At 33.3% G+C, this 27,805-nt stretch overlaps 2 protein-coding genes across 2 annotated transcripts; both read left to right on the top strand.

Moving 5' to 3' along the window:
• The first annotated feature begins 12,300 nt into the window (after positions 1 to 12,300).
• Positions 12,301 to 13,239, top strand: LOC124100053 (olfactory receptor 5H19-like). The gene has a single exon (XM_046455362.1). The coding sequence runs from the start codon at positions 12,310 to 12,312 to the stop codon at positions 13,237 to 13,239; it is 930 nt and encodes a 309-aa protein (XP_046311318.1). The 5' UTR covers positions 12,301 to 12,309.
• An 8,418-nt stretch (positions 13,240 to 21,657) lies between these two features.
• Positions 21,658 to 22,626, top strand: LOC124100051 (olfactory receptor 5H18-like). The gene has a single exon (XM_046455361.1). It carries the CDS (start codon positions 21,700 to 21,702, stop codon positions 22,624 to 22,626), a length of 927 nt encoding a protein of 308 aa, XP_046311317.1. The 5' UTR covers positions 21,658 to 21,699.
• The last annotated feature ends 5,179 nt before the right edge of the window (positions 22,627 to 27,805 follow it).

Genomic DNA, 27,805 nt, shown 5'->3' with positions numbered 1-27,805 from the left:
TGGGCAATAAAGCCTAATATGTAGACATATCATATCCCTCAATACTAAGAAAGTAATGGTTTAAGTGCTTGAATTGACAATTTAAGTAGCTCATAATAAAAACAGTTTAGCTGTCCTGACTTGAGATACAGAGGAAGAAATAGAAAAATAGTCCATATTACTTATACTTATTAATGCTGTTTTTTCTGTAATATTTGAGGTATAAAGATATATGTACAAAAACTGCAATGGACATTGGCATATCTATCATCCTTTTTTCCATTATTAAGAATGACTTGAAAATTTTGTAGATGTTGAGTAGATGCATTCAAATGTGTAAGAAAAATTTTCAAAGGTAAATCTACTTTTCATCCATTTAATCTGTTTCCACAAGTATTATATAAACTGGGATATTTAAGGACAGTTTTCCAAAGTATCTTTTCATCTTGAGAATTAATGTCTACATTTTAAAAGATTAGTTGTATAAGTTAGCCAACAAATACTTTATTTCAGCATCAATGTGGAATTGAGATTGAAATAATGCTAATCACAGTACATCCGGACATCATACTTAATATTTAATTATAACTATATTCATAATGTTGTCGTTTGAAAAACAGATGTTTCAATTTCATTGAACTTCCACATATCAAAATTTTATGGTCATTAAATATATCTCATTTAACAAATTTGTACATACCCTATAGTTGCAGAGATTTTATCTAGTGTTTTCTTCTAGATATTTTAGTGTTTTACTTTCATTTAGTTCTAAGGATTATTTCAATTTATTTATATGTATATCATGAATAAGAGTTGCAGTTAATTTTTTTCAATATAGTTAGCCAGTTTTTCTAGCAGTATTTATTGAAAATACTATCTGTTTTCTCATTGAATTAAACTAGTAGTGTCTGAAAAATCAACTGCCCTTATGTATCATTCAGAATTCTCTAGAAAAATGGAAACAAAAAAGGGAGGTATTTTAAGGAACTCACTTTAACCATTATTAGGACCATCTGTTCAAAATCTAGAAGGCAGGACTACAGGTTGAGAGCTCAAGGCTTTTTAAATTTTTAAAACTTATTTCATTTTTGCAAAATTGTTTGATATTATTTGATCTGTCTACCTACCAAACTATATGTATATTTGAACATACAAACTTTCTACCAAAAATTATATTGGATTTTATAGATCATGTCAACTAATTTGGGGTAATTGAAAATCTCTAGAAATAGTAAGTTTTTCATATGTAAACATGATACATATCTTAATTTATTTAGAAGTGAATAATTCCCTTAAGCAATGCTTTATGGCTTTTAGTATGTACCTCTTGCACACATCTTTCTAAATACACACATGAGAATACCATGTTTTTATGCAACTGTCTATGGTGTTTTGTATTAATTTGATTTTCTAATATTTGTGCCCAAAATGTATAATACATATTTATAAGTTGACTATAATTTGTTTATTCATTTTATGTACTTCATAATTCCATTTAAAATTCTATATTCATGAATCTTAATCGTGTATGTACAAAAATAGTTCTATTCTGTCCTTTCCAATCTGCAGGCATTATATTTTCCCCCCTTGCCTTAGTGCACTGACTAAGGCCACCAGTATGATCCTGCCTAAAAGTAGTGATAATTGATATCTCTGTTTTGTTCTCATTTTCAACTAGTGGGGAGAGGGATGGCATCAGGGACAAGGACTGAGGTCAAGAACTTTAGCACCCAAGATAGGACCTGAGAGCAGCCCCTGCTCCAGCTTACTTGGGCAAGCCTGGATCTCCAAGGAACCACAATTCCAGGCTGAGGATTCAAGGTGCTGGTGAAACTGTTAGGAGCCAACTGTAGGAGAGTTAGGAGATAGGTGAGTTTGCCTCGGGTTGAACCAGAAAAGCTCTTCCTCTGAGTAAAGGGATAGATGGAGAGATCCTCCCAGCATATGCTGAAGCTCCTTGCTTCAGGGAACTCCCCGTTTCTCTCCCTAAATGGTGCAGGTTGCTCCATCATGGTCCACTTTGAGAAAAAGGAAACTGACCTCAGTAAAGTCATGATTCCCTTGGCCATTTGGTAAGTCCTCAAGTGTGCAGGTCAAGACCCTTGATTCCACACATCCGATTCTTCTTTGTGGGAACTTCTGGTCCCTCTTTCTGAGGACATCTGTGATGCCACTGGTATAGGAGTCAATGGGAATTGAAAACCTAGGGATATTTACTCCCTTTTGGTCTGTTCTCCCTTTTCATCTGTTTGCTGGCCTTGGGCTTGGGATTTCCCTCTGGTTGTCTGTTTTGTTGTATCTGTTACTGTAAGACACAGCCAATAGGTAGTCTTTTGGGAAAGATGTTGGCTAGTCAATTTAAAGGTTCCCATTTGTTGGCCATGGTTTAGGAGCTTCTCTCTGATTGTCTCTCTGTGTTTCTGTTAGTACAATCTTGCAATTGGAGTTGGTCTGTCAGAGGTAAAGTGAGTTGAATAAAGGGCCAACTATAGGTATAAGTCTATGTAAGATAATTTTTACTGTAATGATCTAGCTTTTAAATAGGTTTCTGTATTATTGCACAATCTTGCAGTTGGAATCGATCTATCAAACATAAAGTAAGTGGAAGAAATTTGTACATGCGGGTCTGTCTGTCAGCTGTGGTTTTAATGATCTTTTTTGTCTGATATTTTTGTCTGCTACTGGACCTTTAAGACATGGGCCATGCTGCATTGATTTTTAAAATTAATATTTTTAGTTATAAATGGATATAATATCATTGTTTTGTTTCTTTATTTTTATGTGGGGCTTAGGATCAAACCCAGTGTTCTACCACTGAGCCTCAGCTCCAGTCCCGTGCTGCCCTGATCTTACCAGTAGTCTAAGTCATTTACTGTAACACAATCTGGGCTTTGAATGGTTTTTATGAATTATTATACAATCTTGAAGTTGAAGTTGGTCTGTCAGGGGTAAAGTATATGAAGGAGATTCTGCCTGTACAGGCATTTATGCAGTCTCACAATAAGAGGTCCGAACAGGCAGGAACTAATTTGAAGTTGCCAAAAGGCACTGTCTCTTGTGTTTAAGGATATTAGAACACCAGAAGAAAGAGTTTTAAAAAGATATCAATGTTTTGAACCCAGCGCTGGCACTAACAGCACTATTTGCCAGCCTGGTCCCAGGCAGCCACAGATCAACTCCCTGTGGGCCAAGGACACCAGCCCTAAACTGGGAAAATTCCAGAAAACCTGCCTGGACTGTAGAAAAATGGCCAAAGAGAACTTGGCTTCTGCCCTGCCCTCTAGCCCTTTTTGCCTTTGGAGGATAGAGTGTGCTAGCCACAAAGGATCTGGCAGTAGGTTTCAGCACTGTTAGTTTATGACCTGGGGAAAGGAATAGTCTCCCCTTTTAAGATCTGACAGGTCGTCTCATTTTGCAAGGGGATATTCATCGCTGGGGCAAAGCAGTTATTGCTATAATAGTATCCCATCAAACTAAATACCTGGGTAGACAGACAGAATAAATAACTACACCCAGAAAAGAAAAAAGACAGAAACTAAGGCCAATCCCTGTATTGTAGGCAGTCTCTGAAAAGGGATCTTCAAGGAAGCCTAAAAAGGAAGAAAAGGGCCTCCTCCATTGAATATCAATATGCATAGTATAAGAAAATGGCCCCAAAGCAGCCCCTGGGTACAATTGTCAGTGAAGAACTCAAAGTTGATAGCATTGAGATAATGATAATGGAGACAGGTCAGGCTCAGAAATATTCTGTGCTCTAACACCTTGATTGTAACTTGGGAGAAAAAAGATTAAGGCAGAGTTTTTTGTATATGCTGGATTGTGCAACCCTCACCTGGGATGAAATTTGTTGTGTAAATAAAATGCACAGATAACATTCATAAGGTTGATTTCAGAATATGAATTTAAGGAAGAGTTTAAAACTAGAAAAGAAAGTAATATGCATGGAAATATTTTAGTGTGAAAAATTAGAAGGTAAAAGAAATACTTCTGGATAAGAAAATATTTTGTCTGATAAAGTGATATTCTTGTGTTAAAATCCAGTATGAATGAGGACAAACCTAAGGATATAAGTTGTGAATGTCTAAGTTGCAAGTTCGCCTTCTACAAACCAGAGAATGTTTGTAGAAGGTGAATCTTAAAGAATTTGTGTTTGTGGGGCTGGGGATGTGGCTCAAGCAGTTGCTTTGCATGCCTGTGGCCCGGGTTCAATCCTCAGCACCACATACAAAGATATTGTGTCCGCCAAAAACTAAAAAATAAATATTAAAAAATTCTCTCTCTCTCTCTCTCTCTCTCTCTCTCTCTCTCTCTCTCTCTCTCTCTCTCTCTCTCTCTAAAAAAAAAGAATTTGTGTTTGTGATTAAATTGGCTACAATTAGCCTAGTCAAAGTTACTTGGACATTAATGTACTGATATGAAGCAAAGTCAGAAACATTGATCTGCTATTATCTATTGATATTTTCTAGTATTTGTTAGGTTTTATTACTTGGAAAACTAAATCTTAAAGGAATTGGGGTCTGCACCTGTTTTAAAGTCTTAAATGACTGCTTTGTAACTGGTTAAACAAACAACAGTTATTTAGGTTATAATGGTTATTTAGGTTATAACTGGTTATAACAAACAATAGTTATTTAGGTTATAATAACCCAAAATATATGTGACTAAGTATGTGTATGTATCTGAAAACTATCTGTCTAAGCCTCATCTAAGTGTTATGTAAAAGTTTATAAAATGAAAGTTTATGTAATTTACAGGCAATATAACCAATAAGTGCTCTCTTTTATACATTGTATCTGATGTAGAAGGGCCATACTGTCCTTTGAAGACCTGTCTTATATCTGTTTGCTTTGACTAAGTCAATTTCTGATGATTAACATTGTTTGCTAAGTATGGAAGAGATTTAAGGCTATACTTTCATTTTTGTTAATCCATGCAGACCTGTGATTATTGTTACCATATACTCTGGATTCTAAATTGTACTTTAAAAGTTCAACTTAGTTAAAGGTAAAACTTAGAAGAGCATTTTGCCAAGTTGGTGCCCTTAATTGTCCATGCCCCACCTGATAGAGAATAAGACTTTGGGTTACTTCCCCCAACTTCATCCCCCTCAGCAGGAAGCAATTCAGAGATATCATCACCCATTTACCACAGAAGTGGAATGTAGAAATTGACAGTGGGGAACTGTAATAGTGGTAAACTTTATTCTTTGAATATAGCACTTGCTGCTCTGCCTCTGCAACTTATTTTTAAAATGGACATGCTTCTTTCTCTTCTGATCTTCCTGCTCCTCCCTAATCTCTCTCACTTCTTAATCTCAAGGGAAACAGGATTACCTTTCTTCCTCATTTTAGATAGATTTATCGGTTCTTGATTGCAAACACACCTTAGAAATGAAAAAATCCAGACTTTGGGGATGGTACCAGAAGATCTCAGAAATTACTATTTCACAAATTAACAAGTGAATTGCAACTCCAACAAAGAACATGTGGAAAGTAGCCTTTGAATCACCTCTTTAAAAGCCTGTTCCTGCTGATGGGCAGATTTACAGCCTCTGGAGCAGGAGTGCCCTGTGTTTCTTTATTGCTAGCAAGGCAATAAACCTTCTTTTCCTTTTTCTCAAAACTGTGTCCTCATTATTGGATTGGCATTGGGGACAAGGACTAAGCTTTCAGCAACAAGATAACTTCATGACCATGGGTACTCATGATAGATTAAGGATTCTTATAAGAAGAAATACCAGAAAACTTGCTCCTTTTTTTTTGATCTGCCATGGGAAGACACAGTGAGAAGGCAAGCCAGAAAAAGTCTCTCCTTAGATCTTCACCATAAGACTTCTGGCCTTGAGACTGAGAAAATAAATTTCTGTTATTTAATTCATCCATCTGTGTTCTTTTGCTGTGTAAGGAAAAGCAAAAGGAGACATTGAAACAAGATGCAGAGGCAGGGAAGATGATAAAGCGACAGAGAGGCCAAACTGCCAACTTTTATTTATATCAGTAGGTTACTTTATGTCATTAGTGCCATAAATACATTATTGTTTGGTGTTCCTTATTCTCAGGAGCTGAGTATTGAGGTCCAGGTGGATAAAGCTATAGCACAGAGCCTCTTCACAAAAAAACATTACCATAGCAACTAGATATTACAGCTGTATTAGTTATATAACTAGCTTCTAGGAGAAACTGCCCAGCATTCCAAGTGTGGGAAATAGAGTGCCAGTTACCCGCACCCCCAGGAGTTTGCTCACCAGAGGAAGGCTTCCCTGTACATTTCCATTGTTGTGTTTTATTTGTCCCACTCTTATTTGATTCATTTTACTCTTCTGTTGCATACGTTTGTATTGTTTATTAAGAATTCAATTTTGGCTGGGCATGGTGGTACATGTCTGTAATCCTAGCAGCTGGGGAGATTGAGTTCAAAGCCAGTCTCAGCAATTTAGCAAGGTCCTGAGCAATTCAGAGAGACCCTGTCTCAAAATAAAATACAAATAAGGGCTGGGGATGTAGCTCAGTGGTTAAGTGCACCTGGGTGCAGTGTCCTTGGTACAAAAAAAAATCAATTTTACCTCTCGTGTCAGTTTATTAGTTAAACCTATTTTTTAAAAAAATATTTACTCTAAGTTTAGAGTATGCAGTTTTAATTTATAACAATTTTCCTGAAAATAATAAAATTTTCTGTATGTGTTGTGTAAGAACTTTCCAACAGTATACTTCTCTCCATTTTGTCTCTTTTGCAAAATTTGCAATTACTATTACTTGTGCTTCAAAGAGTCAGTTCTTTGTAAAAACACTAGAAACTGAGAAAATAACACCTTTTGTATTTAGTCACATCTTTACCCCTTTTCCTTTACAAATTTTCATATATATATATATATATATATATATATATATATATATATATATATATATATATAAATAAACTGGGGATTGAACTCAGGGGCACTCAACCACTGAGTCACATCCCCAGCCCTATTTTGTATTTTATTTAGAGACAGGGTCTCACTGAGTTGTTTAGTACCTCATAGTTACTGAGGCTGGCTCTGAATTTGCCATCCTCTTATGTCAGCCTCCTGAGCTTCTGGGATTGCAGGCATGCACCACTGCGCTGGACTTTCCCTTAATTTTTGAAACACATTTTCACTTAGTCTTTTAGAATCACAGTTTCTTTTTTCTTTCAGCCATTAAATATGTTTTTTTAAATTATTTTATGACTTGGAAATTCCTGACAAGCTATCTACTGTTCTTATTTTTGTTCCTCGGTGTTATATGTGGGTTTTCTTTTTGTCCTGAGTACTGTATTTTTCTTTTTAAAAGATTTGTTCTAATTAGTCATACATGACAGTAGAATTCAATTTGACATTTCACACATAAATGGAGTATAATTTGTCTGGTTGTACATGATGCATGATCACACTGGTCATGTAGTCATATATGCACATAGGGTGATAATGTTTAATTCATTCTATTATCGTCCTATCCTCATACCCCTTCCCCTCCCTTCACTCCTTTCTACCTAATTCGATACTGCATTTTTCAATCATGTCCTTCAGATATTTGAATATAATGTGCCTTGGTACAGTTTTGTTTGTATTTACCTTGGGTGGGGCTATTGACCTTCTTTGATCTCTTAATTTATATTTATCATAAAATTGGGCCATTATTTCTTCAACAATATTTTTGGCTATTACCTTCCTTCTGGGACACCAACTACACATAATTAAATAAATTAGAGTCTCTATCAGTTTCTTTTCAAACATTTAAAAAATTTAGTGAATTAATTTATAGCCTGATGAGTATAGTTAATAATATTGTATTATGCTGGAAATTTGTGAAGAGTATAAATCTCATGTGTTGTCAGAAAGCACATCAAAAAGGTAACTAGCCAAGTGATAAGACTGATATGTTAATTTGCTTGACTGTAGTAATCATCTATGTATATTAATCATTACATACTATAACTTAAATATATACAATTCTTATTGAAAACCAAAGAGTTAAAATTAATTAATTAATTTAAATAAAGATCAAATGGAATTTATCCAGACTGGAAATGTAGACACAATTACATGTTTTAAAGATTGATATGATTGCGCAAAGAGAAATCCAATGGAATCTACAAAAAAAAAAAAAACAAAAAAAAAAACATTGTAACTAGTAAATAAATTTAGCAGTTCTCCAGAATGTAAAAATCAATATTTAAAAATCAATTGTATTTCCATACTAGTAATAAAGTCAGAAATATAAATTTAAAACAGTATATGCAATACTTATGAGAATTTATGAAAACAGTGATAAATCTGATAAAAGTTGTGCCAAACCTATACAGTGAAAAATAAATTAAAAAAAAAAAAACTTCTGTAAGAAATTAAAGACCAAAATTAATAGAAAAATATTTAGTGTTTTGGTCAGAAGAATTAATATTGAAAAACATGTCAGTTTTCCTCTAAGGTAAGTATAGATTAATGAAATCACAATCAAAATCACGTTTTGCTGTCTTTCAGAATTGACAAGATGATTCTAATATTCTCATGGAAATGCAAGGGATGCCAAATTGTCAAACAACTTTTAAAAAGTAAAACAAAATTAGAGGTCCAATATTCTAAGACAAGGTAGAACTTCAATATCAAGACAGTGTATAATTCTTATAATACAGACAAATGTCCAAATCCACAGTGCCCAGTAGAACAACTTTACTTGTCCTATGGGGAATACTGTTACTCTTAGGGGAAATTCAGATCTCCATGTTTTTTAGTTCTGGAAAAAGCACATAATTATTCAACTGGTTGATACAGGTGTCCATAGCAAACTTATATAAACAACATTTTACTGAGACTGGAAAGTTAAACCTCCAAAATCAATCAACTGCTACTTTTGTTATTATCAATCCTGTACTACTGTGATTTTTTTCTGCTTTAGAAAGTCCAGAATATTTTAAGGATCTCTGCAATTTCTTTGAAAATATTATGGGTAAGAAGGAAAGAATTTTTATAGTATGTATTATTGTTTATACAGAAAGTTAAAAATACTGTTTAATTTATAATAATTTTAAATTTGGATTCCAACATAGCTGATGTAAAAGAATATTAAAAATGAATAATCTATATATTTTATTATTGTCATTATATATGATAAGAAAAATAAGAAGAAAAATAGTTTAACCTGAATTCTTCCCCTTAATGATGCTTTATTATCTTTTTAACCTTACTATCATCATCATAACTTTTAACTTCTGAACTAGAATGATAAGCAATTTAAAATTGAGTTTTAGTACATAAGAAATAATGATTATTATATAAACAATTTCTCTGATTCCAATAATAGACTATTCCTTTAATTAATCGTATTTTTTGATCAAAATTTAAGATCTGTCACTAAAAATCTTTACTCCTCTGAGCCTCCATCCTCTTCTGACAATACCTAAAAAATATGTAGAAAATATCCCTCCCCTACATTTTGTTGCATTTATGACTTCACTAAGTTCCCCCCAAAAAGCTTATTTGAGAATTTTCAATTATTTTGTGACTTGGGACTGTCCAGAAGTAAAATTCTTTCATATAAAAATTCATTTAACAACTGGAAATACTGGTGTTATATATATTGCCAATATACAGGATTTAGTGTTTCTCTGAATTTTATTATGCCAAGAAGCCAAACCAAACCAACACCTAGAGGAGAAGAAATGTTTTCTCAAATAAAATCAGCATGTTTTCTAGAGAAATCTGTTCTAATTGTCATAATAATGAAAATAAAGTAACATTTAAATATTAAAAGAAAAATCAGACCATGATATCAACAACACAAAATTTATGAATTTGAAAATCAAAATCTGTTTTCAAAAACATATTTAATAGCAAACTGACTTTGATTTGTAGGAAAGCCTCTAAGACTCTCCTTTCATTTAGTTTTTGACCCTCTTCCTCTGGTACTTCCTCTCTCCCTGTGCTTTGACTTGTGTTTCTATATTTTTGTTATACTCTATTTCTTTCCCCCCTTTTTGTTTTTCCTTCATCCACTCAAATTTCACTTTTTACTTCTTCTGTTCTTTTTCTCTCTTGAGTCCTTCCTCACCTCTCCTGTCACTTGTTTACTCTTTTATTTGAAAATTTTTATTAGGATGTGTCCTACAGGAAAAAAGATCACAGTGGACAGTAGACAAATGCCCACTGTCCTCCATATTTTCTCAAAACACTTTCTATCTTTCCCTTAACTGTAGTGCCATGTTTCCCAATTATTTCTTATTATTTTCTGACCTCAACAGTATCACAGATAGAATCTGGTCTCACCAAAGCCACTAACATTTTTGAAAATTTCAACACTTAGTGACCCCCACTGATTCCTGGTCCTTCTAGAACATTTAATTTGGCATTTGGTTCTGTACATCAGTCTGTCATTCTTCTCTCTTTAAGATAACAGCTTTCAATGTCCAGTTGCACTCTTCTCATTGTCCTTTTCTTGTCTCTCCTTGGCCTCACAGTGAAGCTAGCCTATAATTTTGATTGGCACCAGGAAATGATTTTATTGAATGGAAACTGATGCTAACATAGAAACGCTAGGGAGATTGGAGTAATCAGATAGAAAAATGGGCAGGAACAGAAAAGGCAATGCAGTCAACCAATAGCCAAAATTTTGTTCTGATGTACTAGTTCAGTGAGGGTTGTAACTGCTGCTGAACTTCAGATACCACGGCTCACACTGTCACTGCCATCGTGGTGAATGAAGGATACTTTTCCTGGAGTCTTAATATTGCTACCTTGGCTACCTATGCTACTAAAATTATTTTTACTGTGTGAAACTTTGTCTGATTCTGTTCATATTTCAAGCCCAACCTGGCTCTGGTGGATTTACTTGGATGAATCTAGGCCAAGCTCCTTGATTGTACATGTGAGGTGAATGGAAAAGTGACTTTCTAGTTTCTTGCCTTCTATATTGCCACAGCCTGACACCAAGATTATATGACAGAAAAGGTATTTAATGTGGACCTTGTAGTAAATGCTTTCCATCCTCTTTTTATAATAATATAATATATAATAATATAAGTTCCTTAATTTCTTCTTTGTCTTTATTCCATTTTCTTTGTGTATACATGAATGCATAGGCTATTCATAACACTGCCTTCCAATTACTCCAATGACTTCCACATCATTATTATTATTAAGCGTTGATAGATTCAATACTACTGAGGACATGTCACTTGCATGTTCAGAAGATGTACTTTTCACCACTTTGCTCATGCATCAAAGTTCTCAATCTCAATTTTTAATGATCATCTACACATCTCATCAAATGATTTCTCTTTCCTCTACTGACCTCCCATTCACAGGTGCGATGACACTGCATACTAGAAACTCTATATTATGAATTCTTTTTTAATATTTATTTTTTAGTTGTAGTTGGACACAATACCTTTATTTATTTATTTTTATGTGGTGCTGAGGATTGAACCCAAGGTCTCACACGTGCTAGGCGAGCGCTCTACTGCTGAGCCACAACCCCAGCCTCTTATGAATTCTTTTTAATCTATCTCTTTGTGCTCATCACTCTCAATATCATATCACACATGGTCTGATCACTTCAGATGCATTTAAATCACCTGGGGATTGTTTTAAAAAATGCAAATGATTTTAAACTACTTAATTAACTTTTTCTAATAATATCTCACAATCTGTTTTTGGACAAATGTCCCCAGACATTTCTGATAGATGATTGGGTCTGAAAAACTGATGCCAATTTGTCCTCCCAGAAACTCATCTTCTCAGCTGCCACATAATATTTAAAAAATTATTTAAAATATATTTTCTAATGCTACTTCCTATTTTAAAATTTCAGTGCCTAAAATGTTTTTGCTTTATCTCAGTTGAATAATATCTGTATTGTTGCATTTAATTCATTTTACAATTTAGGTCTTCCAAGTATCGTTTCCCTGGACCTTGCACCTGTGACCCATACACAGCATTTTCTTATCACATTAACAGTGTCTCCCCAAATTTAACTTTTCTTTTTTTCTTTTTTTTGTGGTGCTGGGGATTGAACCCAGGGCCTTGTGCATGGGAGGCAAGCACTCTACCAACTGAGGTATATCTCCAGCCCAACATTTCTTATAAGACCTCTTGTTTTTTAAATCTGTTAATTTGATTCCAATTTAAATAGAAATAATTGAATTTATTATCTCTTCAATCTATGACATAATTTACCTTATATTAATATTAAATAAAATTGAAAGGGCATTCTGATAAGTGCATGGGTTTTATTCTACTGCTCCAATTTTCACATTCTAAAATTTGTGAATGCTTTCTTATAATACTATATTTCATTTTAGGGGATATCCACTGAGAATATGGAAAAGGACAATGCAACTTCACTGACAGTATTTGTTCTCACAGGACTTATACACCAACCACAGTGGAAACTCCCTCTGTTCCTGCTGTTCTTGGTGATATTCCTCATCACCCTTGTGGGGAACCTTGGGTTGATTACTCTCATCTGGAAAGACCCTCAGCTTCATATTCCCATGTACTTATTTCTTGGGAGTTTAGCCTTTGTGGATGCATCTATATCATCCACAGTGATTCCAAAGATGCTGGTCAACTTCTTAGCTAAGAATAAATTCATCTCTCTGTTTGAATGCATGGTACAATTCTTTTCCTTTAATATCAGTGCAACCACAGAATGTTTTCTCCTGGCAGCAATGGCTTATGATCGCTATGCAGCCATATGCAAACCTTTACTCTATCCAGTAATAATGACCAACAGACTATGCATAAATCTGTTAGTCTTGTCATTTGTAGGTGGACTTATTCACGCATTCATTCATGAAGGATTTTTATTCAGATTAACCTTCTGTAATTCCAACATAATACATCACTTTTATTGTGATATTATATCATTGTTCAAGATTTCCTGCACTGATCCTTCAATTAATTATCTAATTGTTTTTATTTTCTCTGGTTCAATTCAGGTTTTCACTATTTTGACAATTCTGGTCTCTTACACACTTGTTCTCTTCACAATCTTAAAAAAGAAGTCAGCCAGAGGCATAAGAAAGGCTTTCTCTACCTGTGGAGCCCATCTCTTATCAGTGTCTTTGTACTATGGTCCTCTTCTCTTTACATATGTGCACCCTGCCTCTCCACAAGTAGAGGATCAAGATATGATGGTCTCTCTATTTTATACTATCATAATTCCTCTGTTAAATCCAATTATATACAGTCTGAGGAATAAGCAAGTCATAGATTCAGTGACAAAATTTTTAAAAAGGAATGTTTAGATCTCATATTACTCTTTTTATTGAACAGTGGCAAAACAGTTCAAGTTTAATGTGGTTGTATTTTGGTCAGTGTTCAAAGATTTTTGCACTTATAATTGAGTTAGCCTTTTAATAAAGTATAAGTAACTAATAAACTCCATAAAACATTTGCTTATGTCTTTCAAAAGCATGCAGGGATTTTTATCAAATGTTATAACTTACTAAAATAATTTCAGATAAGAACACTTTATAGGTTTGATTGTTTTGTTCACTGTGGCTTCAAATACATTAACTGTTAAAATAGTGTGATTCCTATGAGAAGAAGTTAATATGATGTCTTTGATCTGAATGCAATTGTGTAACTTGGAGACATATCACATGAGCTCTGTGAAGGAGGCAGGTTGGTATTTCAGTGAACAAATCCCTAGAATATGGGTGCTATCAAATGTTCTTTCAATCCACCCTTTTGGGAAATAGTGAATTTCATTCCTGTAGCAACTTAACTTACACACCATACAGAAAAATAAACAGAAATGGGAATACAACAACAAAATTATGACAGCAAAGGCATGGCTCAGTGTGTTTGGGTGAGTTTGGGGAAGAGGCCAGTTACTTCTCACAATCTATGATGCATTCTGAGGCCATTTCTAGTTGCGTTCTTGTGTAGTCTTACCATCTAAAAAGCTTCACTAATTCAGAAAACAAGATTACATTGGAATTGGATTAAGAAGAACATGAAGAGAAGAAATCAGCGGGCAATGGTTTAATTATCCTAGAATTAAAAACAATGAAGCTATTAAGATAAAGTAGTAACACATAAAAATTGTTGAAATATATAATGGAAAAAGAGGAGCTTTAAGTATATATTTCCAAAGATCAAATAATAAAAACATGATATTATGTCAGATTTCCAAGTGGATTTCTGAGAAAGATGTGAAAACGAGCTAGCATTTGTATGTTTTATGCTTGAAAACTTCTTGATTATTGGCTTCCTACTCCATGGTTTGTGTGTAATGAGTAATCCATCTTCAGCCTCACTCCTGCCTTTCCCCTCAGCACCGAAATTTCATACACATTCCTATTGATATTACTGAATCCCTCATCTAAAAACTGCTTCCTAGCATGTCTGCAAAACTCTAGTTGTCTATCTCCTCCATCCTGTTGGCACTCTTTTCCTTATGAAACATTGTTGCTGGATGAGTCTTCATAAAGGAAACTCTGATTACATCATATCTCTTCATTAACTTCTAATTTATTGTCATTACTACTAGATTATATGCATATATGGCATATGTATCTGGATCTGCATATATACCTATGCATATGTTTCTGTACATGCTGTACTTTCTCACTCTGCATTTGCTTGTCTTGGCATGATTTGAGAATTTTCTAATAAAACCTGGTTTAACTTTTAAGTCTCTTCCTTACAATTCTCCAAGTGGAATTCATGTTGTTTCCAAAATGAGTTATTGTGATACTTTTGGATCTGCCTTACTCTCTCGGGTATGTGCTTTCAACCATAAAGACCTCTCTATAGAGAATGTCCTCCATTACCCACCCACCCCCATTGTCACATCTTAATTTACAGATAAAATGGTATACTTCCTCCAACATCTAATTAAAATGTGACTCCAGATAATTTCAAAAAGGATAGGAAAACTAACATATTTGAAGCATTTAATAGCTTATGTATTCTTCTTAGGTCACACTTTGCCATATATTATACTTAATTTATGGCCAGTAAAGTTTTACAGGTTACAGTTTAATTTCCTATTACTCTTTTTCCTTTTTTGCTGTGTATAGTACTAGTTTACACATACAAACCTCTAATTTGTTTTGTGTGAAATCGACATAAATCTGGCAACAAAAACAACATAGAATTTAATAAAGTGTATCATCTTTTAAAATCATAACATGAGCCCAGAGAGCTTATCTGATTTGAAAGGCTTTTGCATATAGACTGACCTTGAGTTTTTTCATGGCAGTCAAAAGCATCTTGTACATCAACAGATATTTTCTCACCGAAAGTAGATATTTAAATAGACTATGATAAAATATCATGAAGAAGATATTTAATCTTTTTTTTAACTTTATTTATTTTTATGTTGTGCTGATGATTGAACCCAGTGCCTTACACGTGCCTGGCAAGTACTCTACCACTGAATCACAACCCTAGACCCAAGATATTCAATCTTAAGGATTAAATGATACAAAACATGAAGTTTTCTTTCCTTCCTTCTTTCCTTCTTTTCTTCCTTCTTTCTTTCTATGTGGTACTAGGGATTGAACCCAGGAGTGCTTTAACCACGGAGGCACATCTCCAGCCCTTTTTACATTTTATTTTAGAGACAAACTCTAAGTTGCGGCACTAAGGCCACAGATTATAGCAGATCAACTGCCCTCTTTTTGTTCCCCTGATGGATGCCCCATGAAGTTCCAGAAACAGCGTAAATATATTATGTTCTGTGTCTGTTATTTTCTTTTCTTTACAGAAATCCTGCAATTTTACTTATATCTACAGTTTTTTGATTTCCTTTGTTGCATAATATGCCTATTGAACTAATGGATTTTTTAAAAATTAACTTTCTGGGTATTTGTTTTATTTTTAAGTGTTATGACCCAAAGAATAGATTGATAATATAAACAGCTGGCATCTATTTCTTTTGCCATAATAAAGTTTTTTTGGCATATTAATGATTTCTTCTCCATTAAGTATTCTTTAATGCATAAGGAAATATAAAAGATACATATAAAGGATAATTTATCATATGAAGGATGATATCACATAGGGAAGTTCACCCAGGTGACTTAAAAACTGCTCATGTTAGATTTAACCACCACATGGGAATAATGTAGCACAGTAGAAATAGTTTATATTATGAAAGCATGTTAATTTTTTAACCTGGAGATTTAAAAGAATTCATGGTTTCGCTCACTTTGTATTACGTGCGTGTGTGTGTGTGTGTGTGTGTATGATTTTTTTCAAAAGTTTTTAAAACTTTCTACTTTTCAGGAGATTGCTGACAAAGTAATTCTAGACTATACTCAAAGAAACAACATGATTTGGATGTTGGTAAAAATAAACAATCAGAAACAGAACACCATTTGAGCATTAGCCATAACAGAATATTCAGTATGTGTTTATGTATGTGTCAAAAACTCTCAAGGTTTTTTACACATACAAACCTCTAATTTTGTATAATGATGACCGTCTCCTTCCACCATCCTTGCTATTCCCCTTCTCCCTCCCTTTTTCTCCCAACCCTATTCCCTATCTAGCTTTTCCTTTGGGTTCTTTGAAAACAGTGGTTGACTATTGACTGAACTTTCCTTCTTTCCCTCCATTCTATGTTCCCTAGTTTATGGTAAACATGATTCTGTTCTCTATTCCTATGATAAACTTTTTTAGATTCCACTTATGAGTGAGATCATTAAGTGTTTGTCTTTGTGCCTGACTTATTTAATTTCACACAATGTCTTCCAGGTCCATTCATATTGTTACAAATGACAGGACTTCATTTTTTATGAATATTATTTAATTGTATAGATATATTTTTAAAATTTATTTCTTACATACATGACAATAGTGGAATGCATTACATTCATAGTTATCCATTCACAGCACAATTTTTTGTAACTCTGTATATAAAGTATGTTCACTCCAAGTTATGCTATTATACATGAGCTCTGTCTCTCTCTCTTTTTTTTTGCATTACAATTCTTAACACCTTTATACCACAATTTATCAACTCTCTGTTTGTATATAAGGTATGTTGACAGCAAATTCACATCTTCATACATGTATTTTGTATAATGATGACCGTCTCCTTCCACCATCCTTGCTATTCCCCTTCTCCCTCCCTTTTTCTCCCACCCCTATTCCCTATCTAGAGGTAATATTCCTCCCATGCTCTCCCTTCCTACTCCACTTTGAGTCACCCCCCTTATATCAGAGAAAACATTCAGCATTTGATTTTTTGGGATTGGCTAACTTTACTTCTCTAATGCCATCCATTTCCCTGCAAATGCCATGCTCTTATTCTTTTTTGGTGCTGAGTAATATTCCATTGTGTATAAATGCCACATTTTTAAAAATCCATTCATCCACTGAAGGACATCTAGGTTGGCTACACAGTTTAGCTATTGTGAATTTTGCTGCTATACACATTGATGTGGCTGTGTCCCTGTAGTATGCTGTTTTTAGGTCCTTTGGGTATAGTCCAAGAAGAGGAATAGCTGGGTCAAATGGTGGTTCCATTCTAGCTTTCCAAGGAATCTCCATACTGCTTTCCAAATTGGCTGCACTAATTGGCAGTCCCATCAGCAGTGTATGAGTGTGTACCTTTTACAAATGGTACTGGGAAAACTGGAAATCCATATGCAACAAAATGAAAATGAATCCCTATCTCTCACCATGCACAAAAGTTAACTCAAAATGGATCAAGGATCTAGGAATTAAACCAGAGACTCTGCATCTACTAGAAGAAAAAGTAGGCCCTAATCTTCATCACATTGGGTTAGATCCCAACTTCCTTAATAAGATGCCTATAGCACAAGAATTAAAACCAAGAATCAACAAATGGGATGGATTCAAACTAAAAAGTTTTTTCTCAGCAAAAGAAATAATCTGTGAGGTGAACAGGGAGCATACATCCTGGGAACAAATTTTTACCCCTCACACATCAGATAAAGCTTTAATCTCTAGGGTATATAAAGAGCTCAACAAGATAAGCATGAAAGAAACAAATAATCCAATCAACAAATGGGCCAAGGACCTAAACAGACACTTTTCAGAAGAGGATATACAATCAATCAACAAATATACAAAAAAGTGTTCATCATCTCTAGCAATCAGAGAAATGCAAATCAAAACTACTCTAAGATAACATCTCACTCCAGTAAGAATGGCAGCGATTATGAAGATATCTTTATATATATATGGATATATATATATATATATATATATATATATCCATATATGTCATATATATGTGTATATATATTACATTTTCTTTGTATATTCGTCTATTGATGGTGGTAGAACTGATGACTCCTAAGCCCTCTACTGGAACTAATTAAACAGAATCTTCCTTTAAAAAATATCTTCAGGAAATTTATAGATGTTGAAGTTTAGGCAACAGACATCTAGCCTCCTTCCCAAGATAAAAACCTTTGTTTTCATTTTATTTTATTTATTTTTTTGTATTGGAGATTGAACCCTGGGGTGGTTGATCACTGAACCACATCTCTAGCACTCACTTTTTAAAACATTTTAATTAAATACAGGGTCTCTGTAAATTGCTTACTGCCTTGCCAATTTGCTGATCCTGACATTAAACTCAGGATCCTCCTGCCTCAGCCTCCAGAGATTCTGGGATTACAGTAGTGCACCACCATGTTACCTATTCTTTGTTCTTTCCCTTGAACTTTGTCCAGTACAATTTCTCACCAGATTTCAATTTAAAGTGGGGGAAGTTGGTATATGTTTGGAACCTAAGTTACAATTTGTATGACTATTTTGGATTGGCTCCTAAAGGGAAATTGGATCATTGATCTTATTAAAATCATGTTATTATTAGCTCAGTTAAGATCATAATATCATAGATTGTCAAATTTAGTATATAAACTGAAGTTTTCATAAACCTGTCAGTAGTATCACCCATGGTAGAAGACAGTGGCATAAAATAAAATTTCAATTGTTCAAACTAGAGTTGCCTATGGTGACTTAATGTTTATAAATTCTAAATCCCCTGTGGGGTGACCTGGGTTTCGTACACACATCCAAATCCACAATGCCCAATTGCAAATCTTTACTTTGTCCTACAGAGACTCTTCAGGCACTCCTGGGGAATTGCAGTTCTCCAGGTCTGTTTCTCCTGACAAAACCATAAAGTTATACAACTTGTTGACTCTTGCGTTCAAAGCAAAATTATATAAGCAATAATTTCCTTCACTTGGAAAATGGAGCTTTGAAAATGAATTCATGTGCAAAGAATTATTACCTGTATTCTTGTCACTTGTGTGCTATTATGAAATAATTCTACTTTTGAAAATCTGACACTTTTGAAGGATCTCCATAATTTCTTAGATAATACTGGTAAAAGATAAATTGTTTTATAATGTTAATTATTATTTGTAAAGAAGGTTTGAGATTTATAAGTTTAAGGTTTATGAACTTAATAAGTTAAGATTTGGTTTCCATAATTCAGAAATTGCCATGGGAGAATGGTAAATAAAAAGTTAGTAATCATATTTTATTTTTATGTCATATCTGGATAAACAAAGTATAGCTGTAAGATATATTAATTGTGGATTGGCTCTTGAAGGACTTCTGCATTATTGCCTTTATTAAAAGCATGTGACCATATAAATCAAAGCACTGTAGCAATGACTTTATCTTATTAACCCATCAATAATTATAAGTTCCGGTAAACTAGAATATTAAAGGAATCAGAAGTAAGTTTAAAGATTCAAGTCACATAGATTCTTGGATAAGAAATATTTGTGAAGATTTTTATATAATTAACCACTGTGAGTAATTATATTTTCTGATTATAACTTTTAAGTCCAATTAAGTAAACATGAACTCTTGTCTACCTTCCCCTCTTCTGAAAATATTTATAGGTCTAATATCTATAGTATACAGATCTATTGTCAGGAATAACAATGAAGGTGACACAGAGACAAGGTGCAGATGCAGGGAAGGTGGCAGAGTGGTTCTTTGTCCAAGGGGCCATGTTTATTTATACCAATAGGTTACACTGGCTCAGTAGTACCATAACTACATTATTTTTAGAGTTAGATTCTGCAGTTGCAATATACAATGTTAGGAACTTTGTACAGGTTGCAAGAAAGTCCATTGTCTGAAGTTACTGTCAGGCAGGCAGATCCAGAAGCACCAAAACTTGGTGAAAGATTGTAGTTATCAAGCAAGCAAGTTCCTTTATTCCCAGGAGTTATGTGCCTATGATCAAGGTTTTTTTTTTTTTTTTTTTTTTTTTTTTTAGTATATTGGCAGAGGAGAATTGATAAAATTTTACTTTTATCAAAACAGCCTTTAATTATCTTTCATATTAATTACTCAAATTGATGGAAACTATTTGGAGGAATTAAGACATAGAAACAAGAACATTGCTATAGTGGTCAGGCATCCCATGTCTTTTACATGGAAGTTTCCCAGCAGCCAGGCATTCCGTACCATTGCATAGAAATTTCCTAGCCACCAAGCATGCCACAATCATGAAGTTTATCAGAGACCCCAATATCAAACACAGAACCTCTACAATCTATAAATTATATTCCATTCAAAAATATGTATAATGTATAATTATATTGATCTATAAAATGAATAAGCTATATTTGATGATATCATATTACTATATCATATATAGGTCATATATATAGTAAATATATAATATACAAAATATTCATATTATAATAACGTAATATTTGGAGATATAAATATTATAATATATGTAGAATTGAACATTTATAGAAATATACACATCTTTCTTTAAATATTTTTTATATATAGCAATACTAATTGCATAAATGTGCAAGTATATCAGTAATATGCACAGCAGAACATGTCCCCACTTACTTGTCAAGTATGCATGATTTGAAAAGTACCCACGTAAAACTCAACTTGAAAATTATCAATTATTCTGTAATTTGTGATTGCATGGAAGGAAATTCATTCCATATATAATTTTACTTTTATAGTAAAAGTAAAAAATAAAATAAAAGAAGTAAAAGTAAGTACAGTTATTGACACGTATTCTTTATATTTTCTATGCCTGAATCTGGCCTTTGGTTCATTTTATTCTTCTAAATTAAACTGATGGAGAAGAAAGTGCTCTCAAATAAAACCAGAAATATTTCTAGGGAAATTTAGTTCTAGTTGCTGTGTTAAATATAGTTTAAACATTTAAATATAGAAAGAAATTTCAGGCAGTGTAAATATATTTATGAACAAGATAAAATTTAAAGTCAGTCTCCTAATCATAAATGAATGTCATAGAAAATAAACTTTGAAAATAAAAGACGGGTCCTGCAGTCCTTGACTATCTGTAAGTCAGGTGAGAACAAATTCTCAGATACTATTTTCACACTGAATATGTGACTAAGTCCTAGTGACTACATTCTGATAACTTTGGAATTTATTTATTGTCTACATCACTCCCAGTGTCTTGTCACACACCAACTGATCATTCTATGTGCATTTAATCACCTCTGGAACATTTTCAGAGTAGATTATTTCATCACATTTTTATAATTGAAGTAAAGGTATTTGTTTCTATTTCTTAATTTTTTCCAATAGTTTCCATCAATTTGAGTAATTAACATGAAAGAAAATTAAAAGGCTGTTTTGATGAAAGTACAGTTTTATCAACTCTCCTCTGCTAATATACAATTTAAAATCTTAGTGATTTTTTTCTTTACATTTATTTCATTTTATTTCAGGGTACATCTAGGGAGGACATGGAAAAGAAAAATGTGACGTTGCTGACTGAATTTGTTCTCACAGGACTTATAGATGGGCAAGGACTGAAGGTCCCATTGTTCTTGCTGTTCTTGATGATATACCTCATCACCATTGTGGGGAATCTTGGTCTGATTGCTCTCATCTGGAATGACCCTCACCTTCACATCCCCATGTACTTGTTCCTGGGGAGTTTAGCATTTGTAGATGCTTGGATATCATCCACTGTGACCCCCAATATGTTGGTCAACTTGTTAGCCAAGAGCAAATCAATATCCCTCTCTGAATGCATGATACAATTTTTTGCCTTTGCATTTGGTGGAACTACAGAATGCTTTCTCTTAGGAACAATGGCTTATGATCGCTATGTAGCAATATGCAAACCATTGCTTTATCTAGTAATTATGACCAATAGACTATGCATCCGACTATTAGTCTTATCATTTGTAGGTGGCTTTCTTCATTCCCTAATTCATGAAGGATTTTTATTCAGATTAACCTTTTGTAATTCTAACATAATACATCACTTTTATTGTGACATTATACCATTGTTTAAGATTTCCTGTACTGACCCTTCTATTAATTTTCTAATGGTATTTATTTTGTCTGGCTCAATTCAAGTATTCACCATTGTGATTGTTCTGGTTTCTTATACACTAGTTCTCTTTACAATTTTAAAAAAGAAGTCTGTCAAAGGCATGAGGAAAGCCTTCTCCACCTGTGGAGCCCATCTCTTATCTGTGTCTTTATACTATGGTCCTCTTCTCTTCATGTATGTTCTCCCTACATCTCAACAAGCATATAATGGTATGATGGACTCTTTATTTTACACAGTCATAATCCCTGTGTTAAATCCAATTATCTACAGCCTGAGAAATAAGCAAGTCATGGATTCACTGACAAAAATACTGAAGAAAAATATTTAGATCTTATAACAATATCTCTTTTTCCTTTAGAACAAAACTCACAGAATTTTTCCACTGTCTTTGTTGTGGAAAATGTTCCAAGCTTTTTGTAATTATAATTGTCTTGCTTTTATTTTACTCTGATTAAATCAGACTCTCAAGTATGTTAATTATTTAATAAAATCCTTAAAATAGTGATATTTTAATTTGAAAACGTTCAAAGAATTTTAATCAAACTTTCATCCCATACTAAATACTAAATAATTAAGTCAGGAAATAAATGAGAATATTTTACTGACTTATGTGTTCTTCGTGTGATTTTATTAATTCATTAAGTACTAAAATAGCATAATTTAGTTCCAAATGTCTTAAGTAGATATTTAATACAGTTGACAGTGCTGTATAGGTTGGTGATTCATTTCACAGTTACTCTATTTTGTTGTCAGGTTTGTGTTGAGCAGATGAAAATCTCAGAAAATCTACTGGTCCTACATAATTCCTCTTTTATTAGTTTATTGAGAATCAGTGAATCTTTACATTATATAAAGTCAACTAACATCTCATGGATATACAAATAGAAATTAGGATGTAGTTATTTAAAAAGTTCGACAGTGAAGGCAGCAATTCTAAAAGGATGCTCTTAGCTCAGTCTGTTTTATGAGTAAGAAGATGAGTTGTCTATCTTTGTTCATGATGTCTTTAAAGACATTTTGCAGCCTTATTTGTAGGATACCCAGCAATGTGTAAAGGTTTATTAATTCAGAAAGCTAATATATGATACTGAAGGATAAAGAGTATAGATGTAGAAATGAAAAGTGTTAGGATGTGAAGAAAATTGTGTCAGCCTTCTAGAAATTAAAAAGAAAAAAAATAAAGCAAGCAAGAAAAGCAACTAGGTAACATCTCAAAATTGTTAACATGTATTACCAAAACCAGTGGCTTTAAATGTGTATTATCAAAGGCCAAATAAAGTGAAGAAGATATAATGTTGTAGTGCCCAGTGTGTATCTGGGAAAGACATGAAAATGAATTAGATTGAATGTTTAGGGGCCTGAAAAGTCCTTAATTTTTAGCTTCCTCAGAAGCTAAATGAGTGTGAGTGAGTCATATTCATTTCCATCTGTCTGTCCTCTTTTTTTCTTTCTTTGTACTAGGGATTGAACCCAGCAGGGCTTAACTACCGAGCCACATCCCAAGCTCCCCTCACCTTTTGTTTTTATACTGGGTCTCACTAAGTTGCTTAGTGCCTCTCTAAGTTGCTGAAGCTGACTTTGAACTTGTGATCCTCCTGGCTCAGCCTCCTGAGCCACTCAGTCTTTCCTCTTACTACTGAAATTCCATACACATTCCTACTGATACCAATCAGGATTTCACTTTAAAAACTACTCACCTGTGTGTTTTGCAAAATTCTAGTTACTTATTGCCTCCATTTGGCTTATACCTTCTTTCCCAAATGTAGCAGCCAGATAAGTCTTACTATGCATAAGATTAAATTTCATCCTTCTTCAACACATTTTGGTAAATTACCTTGCTACTAGATTACATACATATATGGTATATAAATCTAGATCTCAATGCATATACATGATTACAAATATATAGGTATGTAGATTTCTTCTTGTGAATGTATATATTGTATGTATGCATGTATTCTTTAACTTGTGTTTTCTCACCTTGAATTATGTGATATTTTCTCCAAAATAAGCTTGTCATAACTCTGGCATCACTTTCTCTAAAATTCTAAGGCAATCTATGTTATAACCAAAATGTGTTACTGAAAGCCTCTGGATAAACTTCACTCTCTCTTCTATATACTTTTGTTCATACAGTTATCTCCAGAGAGAATCCCTTGCTGTTTCAATACTCCCTAATTAATTTACAATTGAAATGGTATTCTTTCCTAGGGTCTACCTCAAATGTTATGTCTTCTATGAAAATATTGTTGTTCCACTCAAATTGACCTAACAAGTATATATAAAATAGCTAACAGTGTTGTCCATAAAAATTTCCAGGTTACCTTGAAGAAGAATGGATTTTACTTCTTGTTCTCTGAATCAACCTGCACAAATGTATGGGTACAATGGTCTTATATAACATCTTATACAAGGAAATGATAATCAATGTACCAAATATTTGCCAATAACATATCTGATAAAAGATTTTTATGTATGTAGGATGAATGACAACCTCTCAACATATAAAAACAAATTTAATAACCCAATTAAAAATGGACAAAGATGCAAAGGGATAACTCATTGAAGATATATATTTATGTTAACTAAGGACACAAAAAGCTGCTTGACATAAGTAGACACCTAGTACATGAAAATAAAAGCCACTGAGATATCACAATTTACCTATTAAAATCAATTCAGATCAAAATATTAAAAAGATCCCTGAACTTTTTAGTGAAAAATAGGCAACAAAGTGAGTTAATAAATAATTATGTGCTTTTTAAGGAGGAAGTCACTTTTATGTGAAATTATGGTTAGGATAATCACTACCTAATTGAGCACATCAAATTGTTTACTCCACATTTCTTCAGGGTATTCACAGTGAATCCATTTTTATATATGCTATTTCATTCTCTATATAGTTCCTTTTCCACTGGCAAAATTCTAAGGAATTGAAATAATTGATTAATGAGTCTTTCCCAAAATATGCCCTTTCTTCTTTCACTTATCAGTGAAGGTTAAGTTAAAACAATATGAATTAACTGTGTAGCTATCTACATACACTATTCATATACAAAAATCTAAAAGCTAATGCAATTAAATTATGATTATTTTCCTGAACAAATGTTTATTTACAAATTTTTAAAGGGGAAATCTGGACATGTGACTCTGTAAAATAAAGCATGATTATGAAATTTCCAAAATACCCCCCAAGAGTTAGGGAAACATGAATTCCCATCAAAGATGAGGCCATCTTGTTAGCAATTAGCTATAGAATTCTTTCTCAAAAATAAGAAAGGAGCTTTTCCTACCACTAATTCTTCCACACGTGGACAACTTTCCTTTCACAAGGTGCTACTCATGTGGTAGTTAAAATGGCATGCATGCCCAGCAGAGTACTTCTCATTTCACACTTTGCTGTCAACCTTGGTGTCACTCTGGATTGTTCTGTTTACAGGATTTGAAACCTAGAAATTTCTTCTTTGATCACAGTCTCTTCTTTCTCCCCACTTCTTCAATAATTTTTCTTTTCCTGAGCTTACACTTCATCTTTGACTGGCAAAAGAAGGAATCAGATGTATAGAATATAATTTGTTCCAAGTTATTGTCAAAATGAACCTTAATATTCTGCATAACTAAAAGGAACTAAAAAAAGTTATGTATCAAAGGAAGACCAGTAGTGTAAAGGGACCAAGGAAAGGGAGGAGGAGTGGGAAAGGAAAATTATTAGAAAATGGTATTGACCAAATTGCATTTACATTGTGTACATGTACAAATTATTGGTGCACTATAATTATACACTGTTATGTATAATTATAGTGCACCAATAAAAATATATGCAAAAAAAGAAAAAAATTCCTCAAATTTTTTCTCTAAATCAAGGTAAGCAGCAAAACCTGTATCCTAGCCATCTAAGCCCCATGTAGTCTTATGTATACTGCCTCCCAGGGCCATATCTGATCTCTCCCTGAATGATCTCTAATAATCCCCTGCCTGTTCCAATTGTCCACAGTCATCACTGTGTAAAAAATAAAGACTCTTGAACTCCAATCTATAACTATTAAAAACAGAATCTGTATTTTAACGAGGTCTCCATGAAATTTATAGGCATTAAGACAGAGTTGTATGCTACCTCCCATAGAGATCTCTTGTCTTTTCTCTGCATTTGCTCCTACCTTTGATCTTAGCCTAGTAAAATTTCTCATTAGATTCAGGCTTAAACTAGTTGGATAAAGTACATGTGAAAATGAGCTAGTTTTCATAATGATGACTTTTTTATTTGCTGATTCCTGAATGGAATTTAGATCTTTGGCCATATTAAAATCACATGTTCATTAGCTTTCATGAAGCCATACAAATCAGTACACTCAGAACAAAATGTATATAGACTAGACTTTTTCTCAACATGTTCGAAGTACTATCTGGGGTGCATTGTGGTGGCAAACAGTATAATACCCATTATTAGAGCTAAAACTTTCTATAGTGATGTAATGATTATGATTCCAGTCTGTAATACCCTGAGGAACAATTTTAGCTTCTCTGTAGCATGTCCAAACATATAATACACAGTGAAAAGACTCACTGTGTCCTAAAGGGAATTCTCAGGTTCTCTTGGGCATTTAGTTCCCACTCCTTCCTCTTTAGCCAAAAGAACATAGACGTGCAATTGGTGGACTTTTACTTTAAGCACACATTTATATACATAGGGTTGCTCAATTTGGAAAATTAAACCTCCAAGATGAATTGGTATCTCAAGAATTGCTACTTATATTTTTGTTGTTTTTATATTGCAATTGTATTTTTTCTGTTTTTCTTACTTTACAGAGCGTAAACTTTAAGGATCTCCACAATTTCATTCAAGGCATGGATAAGACAGAAATGATTTCTGTGATATTCATTATTCTTTACATGAAAAGTTAAAAAAAATTGTTAATTTATAATAATTTGTGTTTGAGTTCACAAAATGCCCAAAAGGTAAGTAAGAATTGAATACTATAAGTGAATTATCTGTGTATTTACTCTATTTTCATGACTTGAGTCTGCATAAAAAAAAGAGCTAGCTGAATGACTGATTTGTTCCTCCTAATGATGTTTTATTACCTTGTTAACATAACTCTAAAAACTTTAAAGGATATATTTGGTGAATCAGAGCAATAATTTAAAACTGGGTTTAAAGATAAAATCATAATTTTTCTTTATAAGTCTTGGTTGATTTTGACAAGAAGATTCATTTTTTTAAGGAAACATACTCTGATTTAAAAAATTCAATTTATCAGTTAAACATTAGCTCCACTGTTCTTTCACTCATTTTCCAAAATATATTCATTGAATATACATATGCATGTGCACAAACACAGTACATATCTTATATATGTACATGTCTGAAATCAGAAAATATGCATCAAATGTCCATGTTGTGCTCTTTACCCAGAATTTATGACTTAAAAAAGTATCCACACATAAACATATTTGAGAATTTCCAATTATTTTGTGATTTGATATTGCATAGAACAAAGTCCACCCAA

Source organism: Marmota monax, unplaced genomic scaffold (genome assembly GCF_021218885.2).
Source record: "Marmota monax isolate L192 unplaced genomic scaffold, Marmota_monax_Labrador192_F-V1.1 WCK01_AAM20220418_F8-fsc00053, whole genome shotgun sequence".
Lineage (NCBI taxonomy): Eukaryota > Metazoa > Chordata > Mammalia > Rodentia > Sciuridae > Marmota > Marmota monax.
This window is presented reverse-complemented; position numbering and strand designations above follow the sequence as displayed.

Coding starts and splice junctions, on each gene's coding strand:
- LOC124100053 (XM_046455362.1), top strand. CDS start 12,310: ATGGAAAAGGACAATGCAACTTCACTGACAGTATTTGTTCTCACAGGA.
- LOC124100051 (XM_046455361.1), top strand. CDS start 21,700: ATGGAAAAGAAAAATGTGACGTTGCTGACTGAATTTGTTCTCACAGGA.